Source organism: Myotis nattereri (genome assembly GCF_964212035.1).
Source record: "Myotis nattereri genome assembly, chromosome: 3".
Taxonomy (NCBI): domain Eukaryota; kingdom Metazoa; phylum Chordata; class Mammalia; order Chiroptera; family Vespertilionidae; genus Myotis; species Myotis nattereri.
The window spans coordinates 3,472,675-3,489,909 of NC_138077.1; the positions used below are offsets into that span (position 1 = coordinate 3,472,675).

The 17,235-nt window shown below is 52.6% G+C and overlaps 2 protein-coding genes across 2 annotated transcripts; both read left to right on the top strand.

Moving 5' to 3' along the window:
• Positions 1-555: 555 nt before the first annotated feature.
• LOC308517357 (carbonyl reductase [NADPH] 1) lies at positions 556-7,140 on the top strand. The gene is made up of 3 exons (XM_081088504.1): positions 556-1,194; positions 1,702-1,809; positions 5,831-7,140. The coding sequence occupies exons 1-3, from the start codon at positions 906-908 to the stop codon at positions 6,265-6,267; spliced, it is 834 nt and encodes a 277-aa protein (XP_080944630.1). The 5' UTR covers positions 556-905; the 3' UTR covers positions 6,268-7,140.
• Positions 7,141-9,421: 2,281 nt separating this feature from the next.
• Positions 9,422-15,404, top strand: LOC308517358 (carbonyl reductase [NADPH] 3). Its single transcript, XM_081088505.1, has 3 exons — positions 9,422-9,857; positions 11,256-11,363; positions 14,910-15,404. Exons 1-3 carry the CDS (start codon positions 9,569-9,571, stop codon positions 15,344-15,346), a joined length of 834 nt encoding a protein of 277 aa, XP_080944631.1. The 5' UTR covers positions 9,422-9,568; the 3' UTR covers positions 15,347-15,404.
• The last annotated feature ends 1,831 nt before the right edge of the window (positions 15,405-17,235 follow it).

Genomic DNA, 17,235 nt, shown 5'->3' on the forward strand with positions numbered 1-17,235 from the left:
CATATGCAGTATGGTCTTAGGCGACCTCTGTGAAAGGTTCATTCGACTGCCAAAGGGGTCGTGACCCACCGGTTGAGAACCGCTGGATTCCTGTGCAAGGAGTGTGGGGGCCACTGTGAGGTGAAGACCGGCCAGGGATGAGCCCGGAGCTGCGCTTTCACACACTTCGGGGACAAATCAACACTCACGTGAGTCCTTGTTGCATTCTCTGAGCTTATTGCACAATTCCAGTCCCATAGACTTGTTTCGGGGGCTGTATTTTTTAAAACACCAGGGAAAAGACCGGGAGAACCAGCTAAGGGCTCAGTTTAAAGGCAGTCAGACGACCAATCAAAATGATCCTCTGTTGCCGAAGCCGGTTTGGCTCAGTGGATAGAGCATCGGCTTGCGGAGTAAGGGGTCCCATGTTCGATTCCAGTCAAGGGCATGTACCTGGGTTGCAGGCACATCCCCAGTAGGAGATGTGCAGGAGGCAGCTGATCGATGTTTCTCTCTCATCGATGTTTCTGGCTCTCTAGCTCTCTCCCTTCCTCTCTGTAAAAAATCAATAAAATATATTTAAAAAAAAACAACAACAAACAAACAAAATGATCCTCTGTTGACAGGCGTGGCCAGCAGCCAAAGGCCTTCGCCTTGGGCCCGCCCATCTGTAATTTTGCCAGGGTGCCTGGGTTCGCATTCCCAGCCCCTGGGGCCTGGGCGGGGCCGGTAGCCACGCCCTGAGGGCGGGGCTTGCGCCTGCGCGCTGGGCCACAGGACTAGTGACTCCAGCCGGTGCACAGCTTGCGCCCTGCAGTCGCACTCGCTGACGCTCCGAGCCTCGCGGGAGCCCTGGTCGCTGCTGTTGGGCATCCACAGTCCGCTCCGCTCTCCACGCAAGTGCTTCTCGAGTCTCCTGCCCGGCCATGTCGTCCAGCAGCCGCGTGGCGCTCGTGACCGGGGGCAACAAGGGCATCGGCTTCGCCATCACGCGGGACCTGTGCCGCCGGTTCTCGGGGGACGTGGTGCTCACGGCGCGGGACGAGGCGCGAGGCCGGGCGGCCGTGCAGCAGCTTCAGGTCGAGGGCCTGAGCCCGCGCTTCCACCAGCTGGACATCAACGACCTGCAGAGCATCCGCGCCCTGCGCGACTTCCTGCGCAAGGAGTACGGGGGCCTGGACGTGCTGGTCAACAACGCGGGCATCGCCTTCAAGGGTAAAAGGCTGGGTGGTTCCAGGAGGGGTCACCCCAGCACCTTCAGCCAGGGTGGCTGGCATGTCGGAGTATCGGTACAAAGGTCTCCTCGCGTGTATGGATGCAGAATGGCTCCCGAGGGAAGTAGGAGAGAGTTTGGGGGCAGGGGTGCAGCAAGATCAAAGTGCAAGAGAAACTGGAGCGCCTTCTGGCCCAAGGACTTTTGTGTTCTTTGCTCAGATGCAAGTTTTCAGTTAATTCTGGTTTAGGCTTGAGGGCATTTGAGTGAATGTTGAATGCATTTCTAAATAAACAAGAACCTTGCGCAAACAGGTTCAGCGATCCCACTGTGCACCTTCACCAGCCTCTGGGAATGGCACCATCTCAGACACTATAGAACATCAGGGAACAAGGAAATGGTCATTGCATGGGCGCCAATTCTACGCAAAATTCACATTTTATGTCATGCTATGGAATGTTACCACATAGCTACTATTTATTAACTATACTCTCCTTCTCTCCTGAAAGTGAATGATCCCACACCGTTTCATATTCAAGCAGAAGTGACGATGAAAACAAACTTTTTTGGTACCCGAGACGTCAGCACGGAGCTGCTGCCTCTCATGAAACCCCAAGGTGAGTGTAGGAGCCCTGGCTGCCTTGTTTGTGGCAGCACCCAGTCCTGCCCTCCCCTGGTGTCATCTCCAGGCCCCTCCCTGCTCCTGCTCCTGCTCCTTGGTCAGCTGCACTGTCCCCTGGTGTCTCCTGGTGTGCCCTAGCACCAGACCAGGTGCCCTCAGCCTCAGAACTGGGCTATCTTTGCTGTCTGCCCCCTGGTCTCTGCACAACCGGCTCTTGCTTATCCTTCAGCTCTTTGTTCAGAAGACTCCTCAGAGAGGCCAGTCATTGCTCGTGCCCCTCACAACCGTTGGAGTCCCCTGAGGTTCCCAGGCCAGATCCTCCCTCCTCCCCCTCTCTCTTCGTCCTCCCCCTCCCTTCCTGAGTGACCGTTCCTACCTCCAATACATTAGGCCCCTGAACTCTTCTGCATCGGATCACACGGGCCTTTCTTTGTACTCTACTGTTACAGGGCATTGCACCTATTGGTTCCGAGATGCTAAGCCAACCGTGCATATCTGAGATAAACATCACTTGGTTTTCACAAGTTCAGGAGTTCCCCCAGACCACCGTCAGGTTCAAGAATCCCTGCGAGGACTCAGAACTCAGGGACGCCATTATACTCAGAATGGCAGTGCTCAGCAGCAGAGGAAAGGGAGAGTGCTGCAGATCGACCATGGGGGAGCTCTCAGGGGCCAGGGGGCAGGCGCCAGGGAAGCCCGGGCAGGGAGCTTCCAGCTATCCTGTCGCATGGAGTCCTGTGGACAGCAGCTGTGTGTGTGACAGTAACAGGGAGCACTGCCGTCCAGGGAAGCTCACCCACCTTGTTTCAGGGGTGTCTGCTGAGGGCTGTTCTCACGGACATGGCCCGCTGTTCTCTTGGCTAACCTTCCTCTCCAGCACCTCCCCCAGGGATCCGTTTGATACCAGGTAGCCTCACCATAACCATATTGTTAACATCCACTGTGTAGCCTGACCCTAGGCCCCCAAGTAAACAAGGACAGTCTTATCAGGCAGGACAGTCCAGGGTTTAAAGATTATCCCAGCAGCTCTGGGCAAAGGGCCAAACCTTTGCCATTTGCACTTTACCCAGCATGCAACTATTTTTGCAGAACTATTTCGTTTTCTTAAGAGATAAACCGAGGCATTTCAAGAAATTAAGAGTTTCTTTGAGAAAAAAAATCTATTTGAATTGGGAAACAGCAAACCGGAAGTGCTTAGGAATGCTCTATCCACAGGTATTGGAGAGAGACCATCACAGAGAAAAGGCAGAAGCAAAATAAGGAAATTATTGATTGGCTATAGCTGTAAGCCTAGGTGTCTGTTTTTGATCGGTGGTCCTTAGGTTGCGGTTTTGTAACCTTGAGTGTGGAGAGAGGCTCAAAGACCCTCTTTGGACAGATTCAAGCCTCGGACTAATGAGAGGGCACAGTTCTCTCATGGGCACGTGCAAGTCCCAGCTTGGAGGGCAGAGCCCTTCCAGCACAGTTATAGCCAACAGCTATAGTTGTGAGCTTGAACCTATCATCTGAACACGTGGCCCCACGTGTCTGAGTGATGTAGGCTTGATAGAGTTCAGGTGCATGTAATTGAGTAGGATCGAAACCCAGGAGAATGTTGTAAACATCTTAACCATGCCCTTTGCCTCATGGGATCTGGCTATAAAATAAAGACTCAGCCTGTAGTCCGTGGCACTGTCTCTCTCCATCCGAGAGGGCAGCGTCCCACCGAGACCCAGCTTCCTTCTCTTGTCTGTCTTTTTTCAATCCTTCACCTCCCCCACTCGGGCTCACCGAACCTGGCTGAGCTGGCCCCGCACACAAGGGGCTGAGTATGCCATGGCCGTGCCGGCCCGCCACACTTGAGGCATTTACAGGCTTAGATTTTGGTTTGCCCACGTAGGCCGCCGTGGTATTAGAGCCGCCGGCGTGTCACGCTTCCTTGTTTGCTGAGTTTCGCAGTACAGAAATTCGCTGGTGGCTCACTAAACCCAGCTCCTCCTCAGGCTAGTCCCTTCCCACATATATTCCATTCTGAGGAGACTAACTCAGTCTCCCAATACATGTGGTTACTGATAGCAGTGTCATCATGTAACTCACTTACACATAGTCATTGAACATTGCCAACCAGGCCAACATTACACCATATCACAGTGCAGTTGTACATGGACCTGACGAGTAAGAATCAAGGGCGCTGGCACATTCCCCGTGTCCCAGTCACTGACGGTCGGTTCAGTGCATCACCGTGTCATGGGAACCTGCCGCCCAGAGCCATGCTGCCCAGCTGTGCCAGCTCCCCTTCCAGCTGTCAGTCCCCAAAGCGGGGTGGTCTTGGCAACACCTGGCTTCACCCTTTCTAGCGCCCCGTACCATGGAGCCAAGAGACGAGATCGTGTCTGGAGGCACCAGTGTCTTATTGGACTTCTCTTTGTTGGACCCATTTTATTCATTCCTTTGCCCTTTGCCACCATTCCTTCTCCCCAGTTATCTTGAGTTTTACCCCAACTTTTTCACTTTCCAGAGGGACGTGAAGTTCAGCCACGTGCTGCTCCCGACAGCCTGCTGGACGCTAGTCTAACACATGCCTCCCTCCAGCCCACTGCTGGTCATGGCGGTAGGGTCACACAGGCCCAGAACCGGCGGGCTGTCTCCACCTGTGTTGCTTGGTCTGCAGGTAAAGCTTGTCAGTCCAAATTGGTGCCGTATCTTCTGGTCCAGTAGAGACTGCTCATCTCCGGCCACTGCCTGCACCCCGACCTGCCAGCTTCAGGCAGGGCCTTCCCCTCGTGCAGTGTCTCCCATAACCCTCTGCAGTCTCTGCTCCCTCGCTGCCAGGTAGAATGGTCCTTGGCATGTTGTGGCTCAGAGGGTGCAGGAGTCAATGTCCACAATGATCCCACCTCTGCCTCACTGCAGCTGCCCACCTCCGCTCCACCACTGCTCCCCGCTGCCCAAAACCCACATGGGAGAAGACAGGCTCGTTTTCTCCCCATCTGGGTTTTGGACAGCTTGTAACACTGGCCTGGTAATTAGCCCACTGAACTAATTTGTGTGTGTGTGGGGGGGGGGGGGTTGTTTGTTTTTCTATCATCACTGAAGATATTTTTTCCATTGATTTTTAGAGAGATTGGAATAGAGAGGGAAAGAGAGAAATGTCAAATTGAGAGAGAGACATTGATTGGTTGCTTCCTGCACGCACCCCAACCAGGGCCTTGGCCAGGGAGGAGCCTACAACCAAGGTACAGCACTGCCCTTGACCATGCCCTTGACTGGAATCAAACCCAGGACCCTTCAGTCTACAAGCCGATGCTCTATCCACAGAGCCAAATCGGCTAAGGGCAGTGGTCGGCAAACTGCGGCTCGTGAGCCTCGTGTGGCTCTTTGGCCCCTTGAGTGTGGCTCTTCCACAAAATACTGACTTCTGCGCATGGGCCACAAAGTTTCAATCTCACTGTACATGCACGTCCGCACGTGGTATTTTGTGGAAGAGCCTCACTCTAGGGGCCAAAGAGCCGCATGTGGCTTGCGAGCCGAAGTTTGCTGACCACTGGGCTAGGGCAAACTAATTTGTTTTTATCTCCCGTGATCAAAGCAGCAGCCTTCCAAACCGGGTGTTGTCTGTTCACCTTAGAACTGCTTTTTGTTGGTCAGTAGACACCTGTTCATAGAGCCCTGCACAAGTGCCCGTAAGATCCTCATAAGTTCCCAGAGATAGTCTTGGGGGAAAGAGACTACCTACTGAATGCAATGAGCACCTCCTGTGTTCCCTTAACCTGTTCCGGCGATAACCATCTTCACGTTCTCATGGAACTTCTGGGCACCGCCCTCCACATTTAAACGTTTCTCTGATATCATCTGAGACATGCTGGGTATGACAGGCTTCTAGGCTGTCTCCGTCCTTCATCATACAGGCAGTCTTCAGCAGTGCTCATGGCACACTGGAAATTTCTCAGATGGAAATTCCTGGTCCAGAATCCGGGCAGATTTGGCACCCGTATGCTCGCCTGCCTTTCTACATAACAACCTCCTTTGCATTTCAGGCAGAGTGGTGAATGTGTCCAGCATGGTGAGTCTCAGAGCTCTGAAAAACTGCAGCCCGGAGCTGCAGCAGAAGTTCAGAAGCGACACCATCAGCGAGGAGGAGCTGGTGGGGCTCATGAACAAGTTCGTGGAAGATACTCGAAACGGGGTGCACCAGAAGGAAGGCTGGCCCAACACTGCCTACGGCGTCACAAAAATCGGCGTCACCGTCCTGTCCAGGATCCACGCCAGGAACCTGAGTGCGCACAGGAGAGGGGACAAGATCCTCCTGAATGCCTGCTGCCCAGGGTGGGTGAGAACCGACATGGCCGGCCCTAAAGCCACCAAGAGCCCAGAAGAGGGAGCGGAGACCCCTGTGTTCCTGGCCCTTTTGCCCTCAGATGCTGAGGGGCCTCACGGACAGTTTGTTATGGAGAAAAAGGTGGAACCATGGTGAGCTCCCCTCACAGCCCCCTCCGTGGGCCCCATTGTGTTATCTGTCCTGAAATGACCAAAAGGACATGCACACTGTCACATCATTTCTATCCAAATATATGTATTGTTCACGTGAGAATCATTCACACCTGTGAAGAATTTTTGTGAGTTTATTTGAGCCAAACTGTCGACAAATGCTGGGAAACAGAATCTCAAGGGATAGGGATAATGCTCCAGAGAAGGGCAGTTTTTTTACCTGGTTTTATACATTAGAACCAAAAGAGGAGACCTAAGAGGGTTACACAAAATCCCCTGGTGATAGATTAGGGAGGTGGGGAAACCTCTGGGATTGGATAAAAAGTAAGATGATAGACACGTACTTCTCTAACGTAGGTGGGTGCAGGATAGCTAACAGTCAACAATTAGCTCGCTAACAGTGAGGGGGTTTGTGGCCTCTGCAGAGCGGTGCCTGTCCTTTGAAGGGCCCAGAAAAAAGAAAATTACTTTGACATTCCAACGATATGTCATTGTCGCTGCAAAAAGGCAATAGACACGCTGGGCTTCTGGTTTCCTTCAGGACACAGCTCCCTCGAAACCTTAGTGGTTCCAGAATACAGGTGTCCCCTCCCCACCCAAAACCTACACCAGTTTCTGACAACCACATAGGCAGTGCCAAGACACTAACCAGGGGCCTGCCGTTCACATCCTAGATGGGTAAATAGTGAATCCCACTTTATCCATCTGACTCAAAGCCCAGCCAACTCCCAAAATATCACCTGCACTCAACCAAAAGTCTACCTGTAAGTAACAGTCCGTCGTGTTAGGTTATCGGATGTTTAACACTGCCCTTCCTAACTGCATGGCTCCTAAATATATTCTTTTTCTTTTGACTGGCTCTCTCACCTGCTTTGCCTCCTTATCCTGGATTCTGGCCTGTTCATAGCATTTTGGGGACTTCCTTGTAAAACACAGGGCAAAAACATGGGCTAAACATTTTGATGGTTGCCTAATGAGAGGAAGGTTGAGGGGATGGGTGAAAAAGGTGAAGGGATTTAGAAGGAATTGGTGACCTCTTGGTGCATGGGTGACCTCTCAATGCATTGACTATATTCCCTACGCCCAGAAGATAGCCAATAATCCTATATAATAAAAGGCTAATATGCAAATTGATCAAACAGCGGAATGACCAGTTGCTATGACGCACACTGACCACCAAGGGGAGCACTGCTCAGCCAGAAGCTGGGCAGCAGCGGTGGTAGAGAGTGGGCCTAAGCCAGCAATTGGACATCCCCCGAAGGCTCCTGGACTGTGAGAGGGCACAGGGCAGGCTGAGGGAGCCCCACTCCCGAGTGCACTAATTTCGTGCATTGGGCCCCTACTGTAATAACTAGGTGTGGTGCCTGATGGGTATGAGATTACTTGGAATGATCAGTAAGTTGTATAATGTCTAATCACTGGGGCATATGCACCTGAAAGTAATATAATATGGCATGTCAACTATCATTGAAAAATTAAAAATGCGCCCTGACTGGTTTGGCTCAGTGGATAGAGTGTTGGCCTGAAGACTGAAGGGTCCCAGGTTCGATTCCGGTCAAGGGCATGTACCCTGGTTGCAGGCACATCCCCAGTAGGGAGTGTGCAGGAGGCAGCTGATCAATGTTTCTCATTTATGTTTCTAACTCTCTATACCTCTCCCTCTCTGTAAAAAATCAATAAAAATATATTTTTTTAAAAAAAGGAAGAAAAATTAAAAATGACTTTTTAAAAAATGGGCTAAATGTGGGGATGCTTTGAGGACAAGCATTGAGCTACACAGAGTGGCTCACACCAACAAAGACACCGCCATGCTCCCTTAGGGGCCAGCGACGGTGAAATATCCATGCCAAGTGACTAACCAAGCCTATGGGTGTAGAACTGTTCATTTACAGAAAAACAAAGGAAGCCAATGGATACCAAGGGCAACAACTTAGATGAAATGTATTTTTTTGAAAACATGAATTAAGCGTCCACAAAAAACAAAATCTGAATAGCCCTATATCTATTATTATTGATTTCAGAGAGGAAGAGAGAGGGAGAGAGAGATAGCAACATCAATGATGAGAAAAAATAATTGATCAGCTGCCTCCTGCACACCCCACACTGGGGGTCAAGCCCGCAACCCTGACATGTTCCCTGACTGGGAATCGAACCGTGACTTCCTGGTTCATAGGTCCGTGCTCAACCACTGAGTCACACCGGCTGGCCAGCCCTATATCTTTAATAGAGTTCCGAATAATCTGCAGGTGGGTGGTGGGGAGGGGGATACATTGGTTGAGCCACAATAAGGGACCACACATAGCAGGTGCACACCTTCCTGACCTCACCTGTTACTTGATGGAGAAGGTGAAGTCAGAAGCGCCGGCAGCTCAGCCAGCTCTGCTAGAGAAAAGCTGAGTCACGATGAGATCGAAACTCTCCATAAACCCACAAATCGCGAGAAACGCCCTGGGATCAAACACTCAGATTACACTAAAGAAGGTGGGTGGGGGAGTTCTAATCGCCAGTCCACACCTTGGCACACCTTTGGGATTCCCTTTCAGTTGAGCTTTGTGGGTACACAGGTTTCACTGGGAGAAAAAATTATGTATGTCACCTTGGACAAACCTAAATGCAGACACTTCGCAGCCGCGGGGGGTGAACACATCCCAGTAAAAGGCTTGGCACACAGTCAGAGCTTCATAAACATCCCTCCCGCGGGGGCGCACTGGGAATCACACAGGCATGTACCTGCGCACACCTGTGCTTCTACTCGTAGGACCGCTTTGCCCTAATTCTCTTTGGAGTTTCTCTTAAGCAAGCAACGCCCTCAGAAGCAGTTGCGAGTCTAAAATTTCATTGCATTTTAAAGAAAAAACAGACATCCTCCTTTTACAGGGGATGATGGGCGCAGACCCAAGAAAATCAGTCAGCACTTTCTCTCCGTGTGGGGTTCTCCTAAAAGACTTTCTTCTATCCAACTGCCATGCGCCCCTAGACCCTACCCACCCATCACGGTCCGGTTTTGCGTTGGGAGAACGACAGCCGCCCCACGGGCTGACCACGGCTTGGCCCGGACGCCGCGCGGGGAGGGGGCGGGCCGGGAACCGGGCGTTCCGCAAGCTTCGGGAACAGAAGGCCCCTCCTCGGAGGGAGGGACCGAGGCCGGGCCTCGTTCCTCAAAGTCGCAGCACGGAATCCCCGAACTCAGTCTTGCGCGGTTTCTCTGACTGCGGCCGGGTCTCCGAGGTGGGCCTCTAGTCCGATCCGCTCTCCGTGCACGTACCCCGCGCGCCCCGCACCCGGCCATGTCGTCCTGCAGCCGCGTGGCGCTCGTGACCGGAGCCAACAAGGGCATCGGCTTCGGCATCACGCGCGACCTGTGCCGCCAGTTCTCGGGGGACGTGGTGCTCACGGCGCGGGACGAGGCGCGGGGCCGGGCGGCCGTGCAGCAGCTGCAGGCCGAGGGCCTGAGCCCGCGCTTCCACCAGCTGGACATCGACGACCTGCAGAGCATCCGCGCCCTGCGCGACTTCCTGCGCAAGGAGTACGGGGGGCTCAACGTGCTGGTCAACAACGCGGGCATCGCCTTCAAGTGTAGGTGCGGGAGAGGGAGGGCCTGGGTGCCCCGAGGTGGGGGACGGGGAGCCGCAGGCGCTCCCCCCGCCACCCGCCTGAGCGATCAGGAAAGGCAGCGTGCGCCCCGGTGGAGGGCTCTCGCTTCCCGGAGTTTCGGGAGCGGTTCGCTCAGCGCCAAGTGGGCCGGGGTGCTGTCACCGCGCGCCCCGCCCGCCCGCAGGCCTGTGCGCGCCTGTGCGCAGCCCAGGGCCCTCGCCGAACTGTCAGCCGCCCCTTTTTGCAAGTAAACTGCCTCCTGGGAGGGGGCCACGCCCTGCTTAGCTCATCAGCTTTCTGTCTAAGGCAAGAAACGTTTTCTCTGCGTAGGGTCTCCCCGCTGGCTTGGGGCTTTCGCTTTCTTGAAAGGGCGCATTCACAGATGCCAGGAGCCATCTGCTCGGGACAGGAAATGAGTCTCTGAGACCCGACGAGCCCCGGCACCGTGGTGGACTGGAGACTTTGTTTAATGGAGAGCTTTGATAGGCTCGGGCTTAAAGGAAGCGAGCCTGTTCCCTCCCCCGGGGAACTTGTGGTGGTTACCGGACGCACAAGGGTGGTTTTGAGTAGCATCTTTGATACTTTGCGGGGTAGGGGGTTAAAGCGATGACTGACCCTATGGCTCGATTAAGGAAGGCATTGAGCTAATGCTGCGGGGAGAAAGAAATAACAGGCCAGCCTCACTCGCAACCCAGTGGAGAAGAGAAACCTAGAGGCAGAACCGAGTCAAGCGAGCTATTGTGCAGCGCGAATCTCATCCCCTTGGCGGTGGGTGCTCCCCATTGCTGTGCACTCGCACCTGCCACTCAGTGTGCGGGCTTTCTGGGAGCGCAGGCAGGTGGGTGGCTGACACCCCCTCCCCAGTGGCTGAGGGACTGGTGGATAAGTGCCCGTCCCTGAACTGCAGGTGGGGGGGACACTGGCCTGCGCTGCCAGCCTTGCCCCTCAATGTGTGGGCAGCGGACTCAGCACCTGCGACCCTGGGCGCCCGCTGCCATCGCAGAGCTCAAGGCTTTGCCCCACACCTGCTGAATCAGAACCCGCACCTTAACAGACTCACCAGGGGCCCCTCCGCCCGTCCAAGTCCGAGAAGCAAAGGTCAAAGCCAGGCTCGCCCGCAGCCCAGCCGCCGCAGCGTCCCCTGGGAACTCGTTGGACGTGCAAATGCTGGCGCCCCACCCCAGGCCTTCTCCATCCAACTCTCCGGGCGGGTCCCAGAGAGCTGTGTTCTAACTGGCCCTGCAGGTGATTCAGGTTCCGGGTGAAGTTTGGGAACCACTGACCTAGTGGTTTAAAAACTGTAAAGTGAGCTTTCCCCCCTTTAATTAGAGATCAGGTCCACTTTGCCTGACTCTCTTTGTTTCCTTCTCTTTTTCAAAGTTGATGATCCAACACCCTTTGACATTCAAGCTGAGGTAACTCTGAAGACAAACTTTTTTGCCACGAGAAACGTCTGCAACGAATTACTGCCGATCATAAAGCCTCATGGTGAGTCCAGCGTGTGGATTGTCACGTTGCATCCCTCAGCACGGAGTGAGCCAGGGCCTCTGCTTCCCAAAGGGGCCACCCAGGGGTGCTGTTCTCTGAGGGGGAAACATAGAAAATGGTATTTTATATGCATAAATATATATATTAACTTCAGAGAGGAAGGGAGAGGGGGAGAGAGATAGAAACATCAATGATGAGAAAGAGTCATTGATGGGCTGCACGCCCCTCACCAGGGACCGAGCCCACAACCCGTGCATACGCCCTGACCAGGAATTGAACCCAGGACCCTTCAGTCTGCAGGCCGACGCTCTATCCACTGAGCCAAGCCAGCTAGGGCCAGGCATCATTTTTTTATAGTGCTGTATCTGGTCCTCACCCAAACATTTTAGCTTTAGCTTTAAAAGGGATGTATGCCACATGGTGACGCTCTTGATTCTCCCAGGACATGAACTCAATCCTAGAACAATAGGTGTTGCAAGTCTTAAAGGTCCTCTTGCCTTTTTGCAACCTCGGGGAGTCCTCCTCCAGCTCCCCAGGGTGAAGGGGCCACACCCAGCTCCCCTGGGGTTGGGGGTGGTGTCGGACCTAGCACTGTATGACTTTCCCTGTATTCCTTTCTTGCACCAAGCTTGGTCTCGCTGATTCAGAACACCCACAAGTACATTTTCTTTACTAGGAAATATCTTGCCCACACTCCAAAGCATTCAATAAATAGCTTTAATTGTTTCTTGCACAAATATGTGTTGAGTGCCTCCCGTAACCCAGTCATTACTCTGGTGATGTGTGCATCATGGGCCAGGACAGTTGTGCCCTCGGAGCACTGAGTCCGGTGGGGGAGACTGTCATTAGCAAAGAATCGCAAGCTTCTATTACAACTGTGCTGGAGGGGGGAGGAGGGATGGGGCGGGGGGGGGGGGCGCCGGGGAAGGCTTGCTTCCCTGAGGAGTTTGTTTCCCAATAAGTCAACTGTGAGTCTAAGAAAAAGCAACACTGTGATTCTCATTAGAAATGCTCTTTTAAAAGTTTAACATTTTTTTAAAAATACATTTTATTGATTTTTTTACAGAGAGGAAGAGAGAGGGATAGAGAGTTAGAAACATCGATGAGAGAGAAACATCGATCAGCTGCCTCCTGCGCACCCCCACTGGGGAAGTGCTCGCAACCCAGGTACATGCCCTTGACCGGAATCAAACCTGGGACCTTTCAGTCCACAGGCCGATGCTCCATCCACTGAGCCAAACCGGTTTCGGCAAGTTTAACATTTTGAATAATGATGATCTCTAGTGCAAAAACCTTAAAATCTAAAAAGTTGCCTGAGAGAGCTGCACCTGTATTGCCATCCGCCCCCACCCCCGCTTGCCCAACCCCTGTCTCCAGCCCCCACAGGTAATTCTCTTTATTGGCTTCTTCGCGGGGTGGGATCCTGGGAAATCCGCAGGTAGCGCTGCAGGTACTGGCAGGTACGGCAGAAGGAAGCCCTGGGTCCTGGTTCATGGAGTTGGTGAGTGCCCAGGGCCACGTGGGTGGCGTTTTACATTCATATCTAAGCAAATCTAAATGCATTTTTTTGCTCCTTTTTCACACAAAGGGAGACGTTAAGCATACTGCTTGCCACCTTGATTCCTTCGTTCACTCTATCTGGGGCTCTTTCCAGACCAGGACAGAGCTTTCCTATCCTTTCTTACTGCTGCGTAGCATTTCACTGCAAGGGTGTCTCTCACTAAGTACCAGGATGTCTATTCCCTGTGGATCTTAGAATCATAGAATTTGAAAGCTGCAAGGTGCTGGAGAAACCTTACTTCCTACACCTGCACTTTCAGAGAAGGAAACAGGCTCAGAGAAGTGAACACAGCCAGGCGGTGAGAGGGCTGGAAACAGAACCCAGGTTTCCTGACTACACCCCTCAATCAAATCAGGATCGTTAGTTCTCGTGAAGTAAGGATTGCAGCTGCCAAGTGATCGCAAACCAAGCCCTTTGAAAGAGAAAAGAAGGCGGGAGGGAGGGTGGGGCTCAGGGATCAACCCAGGACGGGTGAGTCGCTGGAGGGCAAAATGCTGAGTATCAGTGCTTCTTGATCTGTAGGGAATTGCTAGCTCCCTGACTTAAAAGCCCCTCTTTCTTTAGGTTTATATATCACTTTAATTTTTAAAAAATATATTTTTATTGATTTCAGAGAGGAAGGGAGAGAGAGAAACATTAATGATGAGAGAGAATCATTGGTTGCCTCCTGCACGCGCCCCCCCCCCACCACCACCACCAAGGATGGAGCCTGCAACCTGGGCATGTGCCCTGACAGGGAGTCAAACCAGGACCTCCTGGTTCATAGGTAGATGCTCAATCACTGAGCCGCTCCAGCCAGTTTCTATCACTTTAAAGAGTTATTCCGCTTGCTTATTTGTTTGAGATTCTGAGTAAATAGGTTAAGCAAGTGTCCAGCCACTAGGGGGAGCAACTTGCCCACTCTTTCTAGAAGAGTGTTTCTGGACCAGTGAGGCCACCTGGACCTCAGCGGAGGGGGCTGGGGGGGCATGGCTGCAGCCCTTCTCCAGGCTGACTGCACCCATCTGGCTTTTGAGACTGTCACCCCTTGGCCTCTCCAAGAGTGTGTCCTTAGATCAAAGAGGACACTTTCGCCCTGGCTGGTGTGGCTCAGTTGCTTGGAGCAGAATCCCGTGCCCTGGAGGATCTCGGCTTCCAACCTTGGCTGGGGCTCGAGCAGGAGGCAACCAATTGATGTTTCTCTCTTACATTGATTGTTTCTCTCTTTCTTTCTCTCCCCCGCAAAACCCACAAACATAACCTCGGAGAGGATTAAAAGAGGACATTCCTTCCTCTTAGGTTTTGTATTTTCTTTTTTTTTTTAATATATTTTATTGATTTTTTTACAGAGAGGAAGGGAGAGGGATAGAGAGCTAGAAACATCGATGAGAGAGAAACATTGATCAGCTGCCTCCTGCACACCCCCTACTGGGGATGTGCCCGCAACCCAGGTACATGCCCTTGACTGGAATCGAACCTGGGACCCTTCAGTCCACAGGCTGACACTCTATCCACTGAGCCAAACCGGTCAGGGCAGGTTTTGTATTTTCATCAGAGACATAGGGTAGCTCCCATAACTTGATTTTCTTTTCTATCTTCCATTTCCATATATATAATATGTTATATATATATATATATATATATGTATATATATATATATTGTTATATATATATGTATATATATATATATTGATTTCAGAGAGGAAGGGAGAGGGAGAGAGAGATAGAAACATCAATGATGAAAGAGAATCATCAATCGGCTACCTCCTGCACGCCCTACACTGGGGCTTGAGCCCAAAACCCAGGCACGTCCCTGAGGGGGAATCAAACCAGGACATCCTAGTTCATAGGTCGATGCCCAACCACTGCCCCACACGGGCTGGGCTAGAGTCATGTCTTTTCATCAGCAATTAAACCTGCACCAGGATTCAATCACAGTCCCTCGTGGCAGAGCCAACCAGCGGCCGTCTGTGTGACCTGCTTCCGTGTTTTCGCTGTCGTTCCAGGCAGAGTGGTGAACGTCAGCAGTCTGCTGGGCTCCCAAGCCCTGGAGCAGTGCAGCCAGCCCCTGCAGGAGCTGTTTCGCTGCAAGGCCCTCAGAGAGGAGGACCTGGTGGACCTCATGAAGAAGTTTGTGGAGGATGCGAAAAATGAAGTGCATGAGAGCGAGGGCTGGCCCAACTCGGCCTACGGGGTGTCTAAGCTGGGGGTCACGGTCTTATCCAGAATCCTGGCCCGGCGTTTGGATGAGAAGAGGAAAGCCGACAGGATTCTGCTCAATGCGTGCTGCCCCGGGTGGGTGAAGACAGACATGGCTGGGGATTTCGGCTCCAGGACTGTGGAGGAGGGGGCAGAGACGCCGGTCTACTTGGCCCTCCTGCCTCCGGATGCCACGGAGCCTCAGGGCCAGCTAGTCCGGGACAAAGTGGTCCAGAACTGGTGAATGGTGAAGGCCTTCTGTGGTGCTTACTGCTTAATAAATGAGGGGCGGCTGAAGGGATCCCGTGCTGGAGTCTGGTGTGTTTCTGTCCTTCAGGAGTGTGGATTGCGATCTCCCCGTGGGAAGATGTCTAGTTCTGAAATCAAGCCGAGTGACTTTGTTACACCCACACTCGAGCCTGCCTGCGAGGAAGAACCTAGTCATGTGGTTGTTAAATGTGAGAGGTTGTCAAATGTCAGAACCAGCTGGAGGGTATGTTACGTCAGCTGGGGCCCAAGAATGGGCGCTTCTCACAAGTTCCCAGGGGCTGCTGGGGCTGCTGGGGCACTTCGAGAGCTGCTGGTCTAGGAGGTCTCAGACGATGGGGGTTTCCCAGCTGCCCTCTGCTGCTCCTGGGCTGTTGACTGTGGAGCCGGTTTCCTTAGCTCTGCACCTCTGCCTCTGCCTTCTATCCCATTGTTCTATTACACTGAGTACATTTTATAAAAATCATATTTTATTGACTTCAGAAAGGAAGGGAGAGGGAGAGATAGAAACATCAGTGATGAGAGAGGATCATTGATCGGCTGCCTCCTGCATGCCACACACCCCCCTCTGGGGAGCAAGCCCACAGGCCTGGCATGTGCCCTGGCCAGAAATCGACCTTCAACCTTCTGGTTCATGGGTTGATGCTCAACCACTGAGCCGCTCTGGCCAGGCTCATTTGAGTGCATTTTCATTGGTTCTTATATTTAAGTTGTAGATGTAGCTTGTTATGGGGTGGGGCCACAACATTAGTAACAAAGAAACAGAATTTCCGGAGGATGAGGCCCAGAAATCAGGATTTTAAAAAGATTCCCAGGTGATTCTAATGTGCAGCCAAGGTTGAGAACCACTGCCCTAGGGAGAGGAAGCTGGGCGTTGCTATGCGACATCATTACCCAGTGCCCATAGCAACCATTTCTGGGCTGGGCTGGGCAGAGCACCTCATTTTGTGCCATGGGGTCTTGTCAGCGTTGGCTGTGATTTGGTGGGGTGTCGCTATCGGGTGGTGGCAGGCTGTGTCCCACTTGGGGGAAGCCAAGTGTTGGTTTGTCAGTGCCAGGTCCATGGTGCCATTTATTTTTAAATGGCCAGTGTGCGCCATGGCAGCACCTGTGTTGAGCATCTGCCCCCTGGTGGTCAGTGCATGTCATAGCTACCAGTCGGACAGATGGTCACTTAGCCTTTTATGTATATAGACTAGAGGCCCGGTGCATGAAATTGGTGCACAGGTAGGGTCCCTAGGCCTGGCTGGTGATCAAGGCCAATTGGGGCCTTCCTTTGTTCTGTGCCGTCCTCTGGTGGTCAGCGCACGTCATAGCGAGCAGTCGAACTCCCAGTCGGTGGAACTCCTGAGGGGACAATTTACATATTAGCCTTTTATTACATGGGAGGATTCTTGGTGATTTGAGAGAGGTGATAGATCCCCTTGGGAATCTGAGACAAACTATATACCCTTTCTCTAGAAACATACATCTATTCAAAAGGTTCTGTACAATTTATAGTGTTCATGGTCCTCCCAGTCCCACCGCCTCACCCCCCAACCCCCCCCCCCCCCAAAAAAAAAAAAACATTTTCATGATTGCCTTGCCTTCAGGAGCCCTGGACTAGATCTGAAAATTCCCAAGGGATCTTAAGGGGTTAACTGGGTAGAGGCCTCTACAAAATTACCACCTCCGTCAACAGGTGGCACTGCTTGGGTTGGCTGGCACTGCTTCCCAGCTGGTGCAAAGGTGCTCAGGAGAACCACATCCTTCAAGGTGCCTCTCGCCCTGCAGCTGTCAGGCCAGGCTGGGCGGGTCTGAACGGGCCAGGTCCGAAGGCTCGTGAGAATGACAGGAAGGGGTTACAGTTTATCTGTAAATATTAAT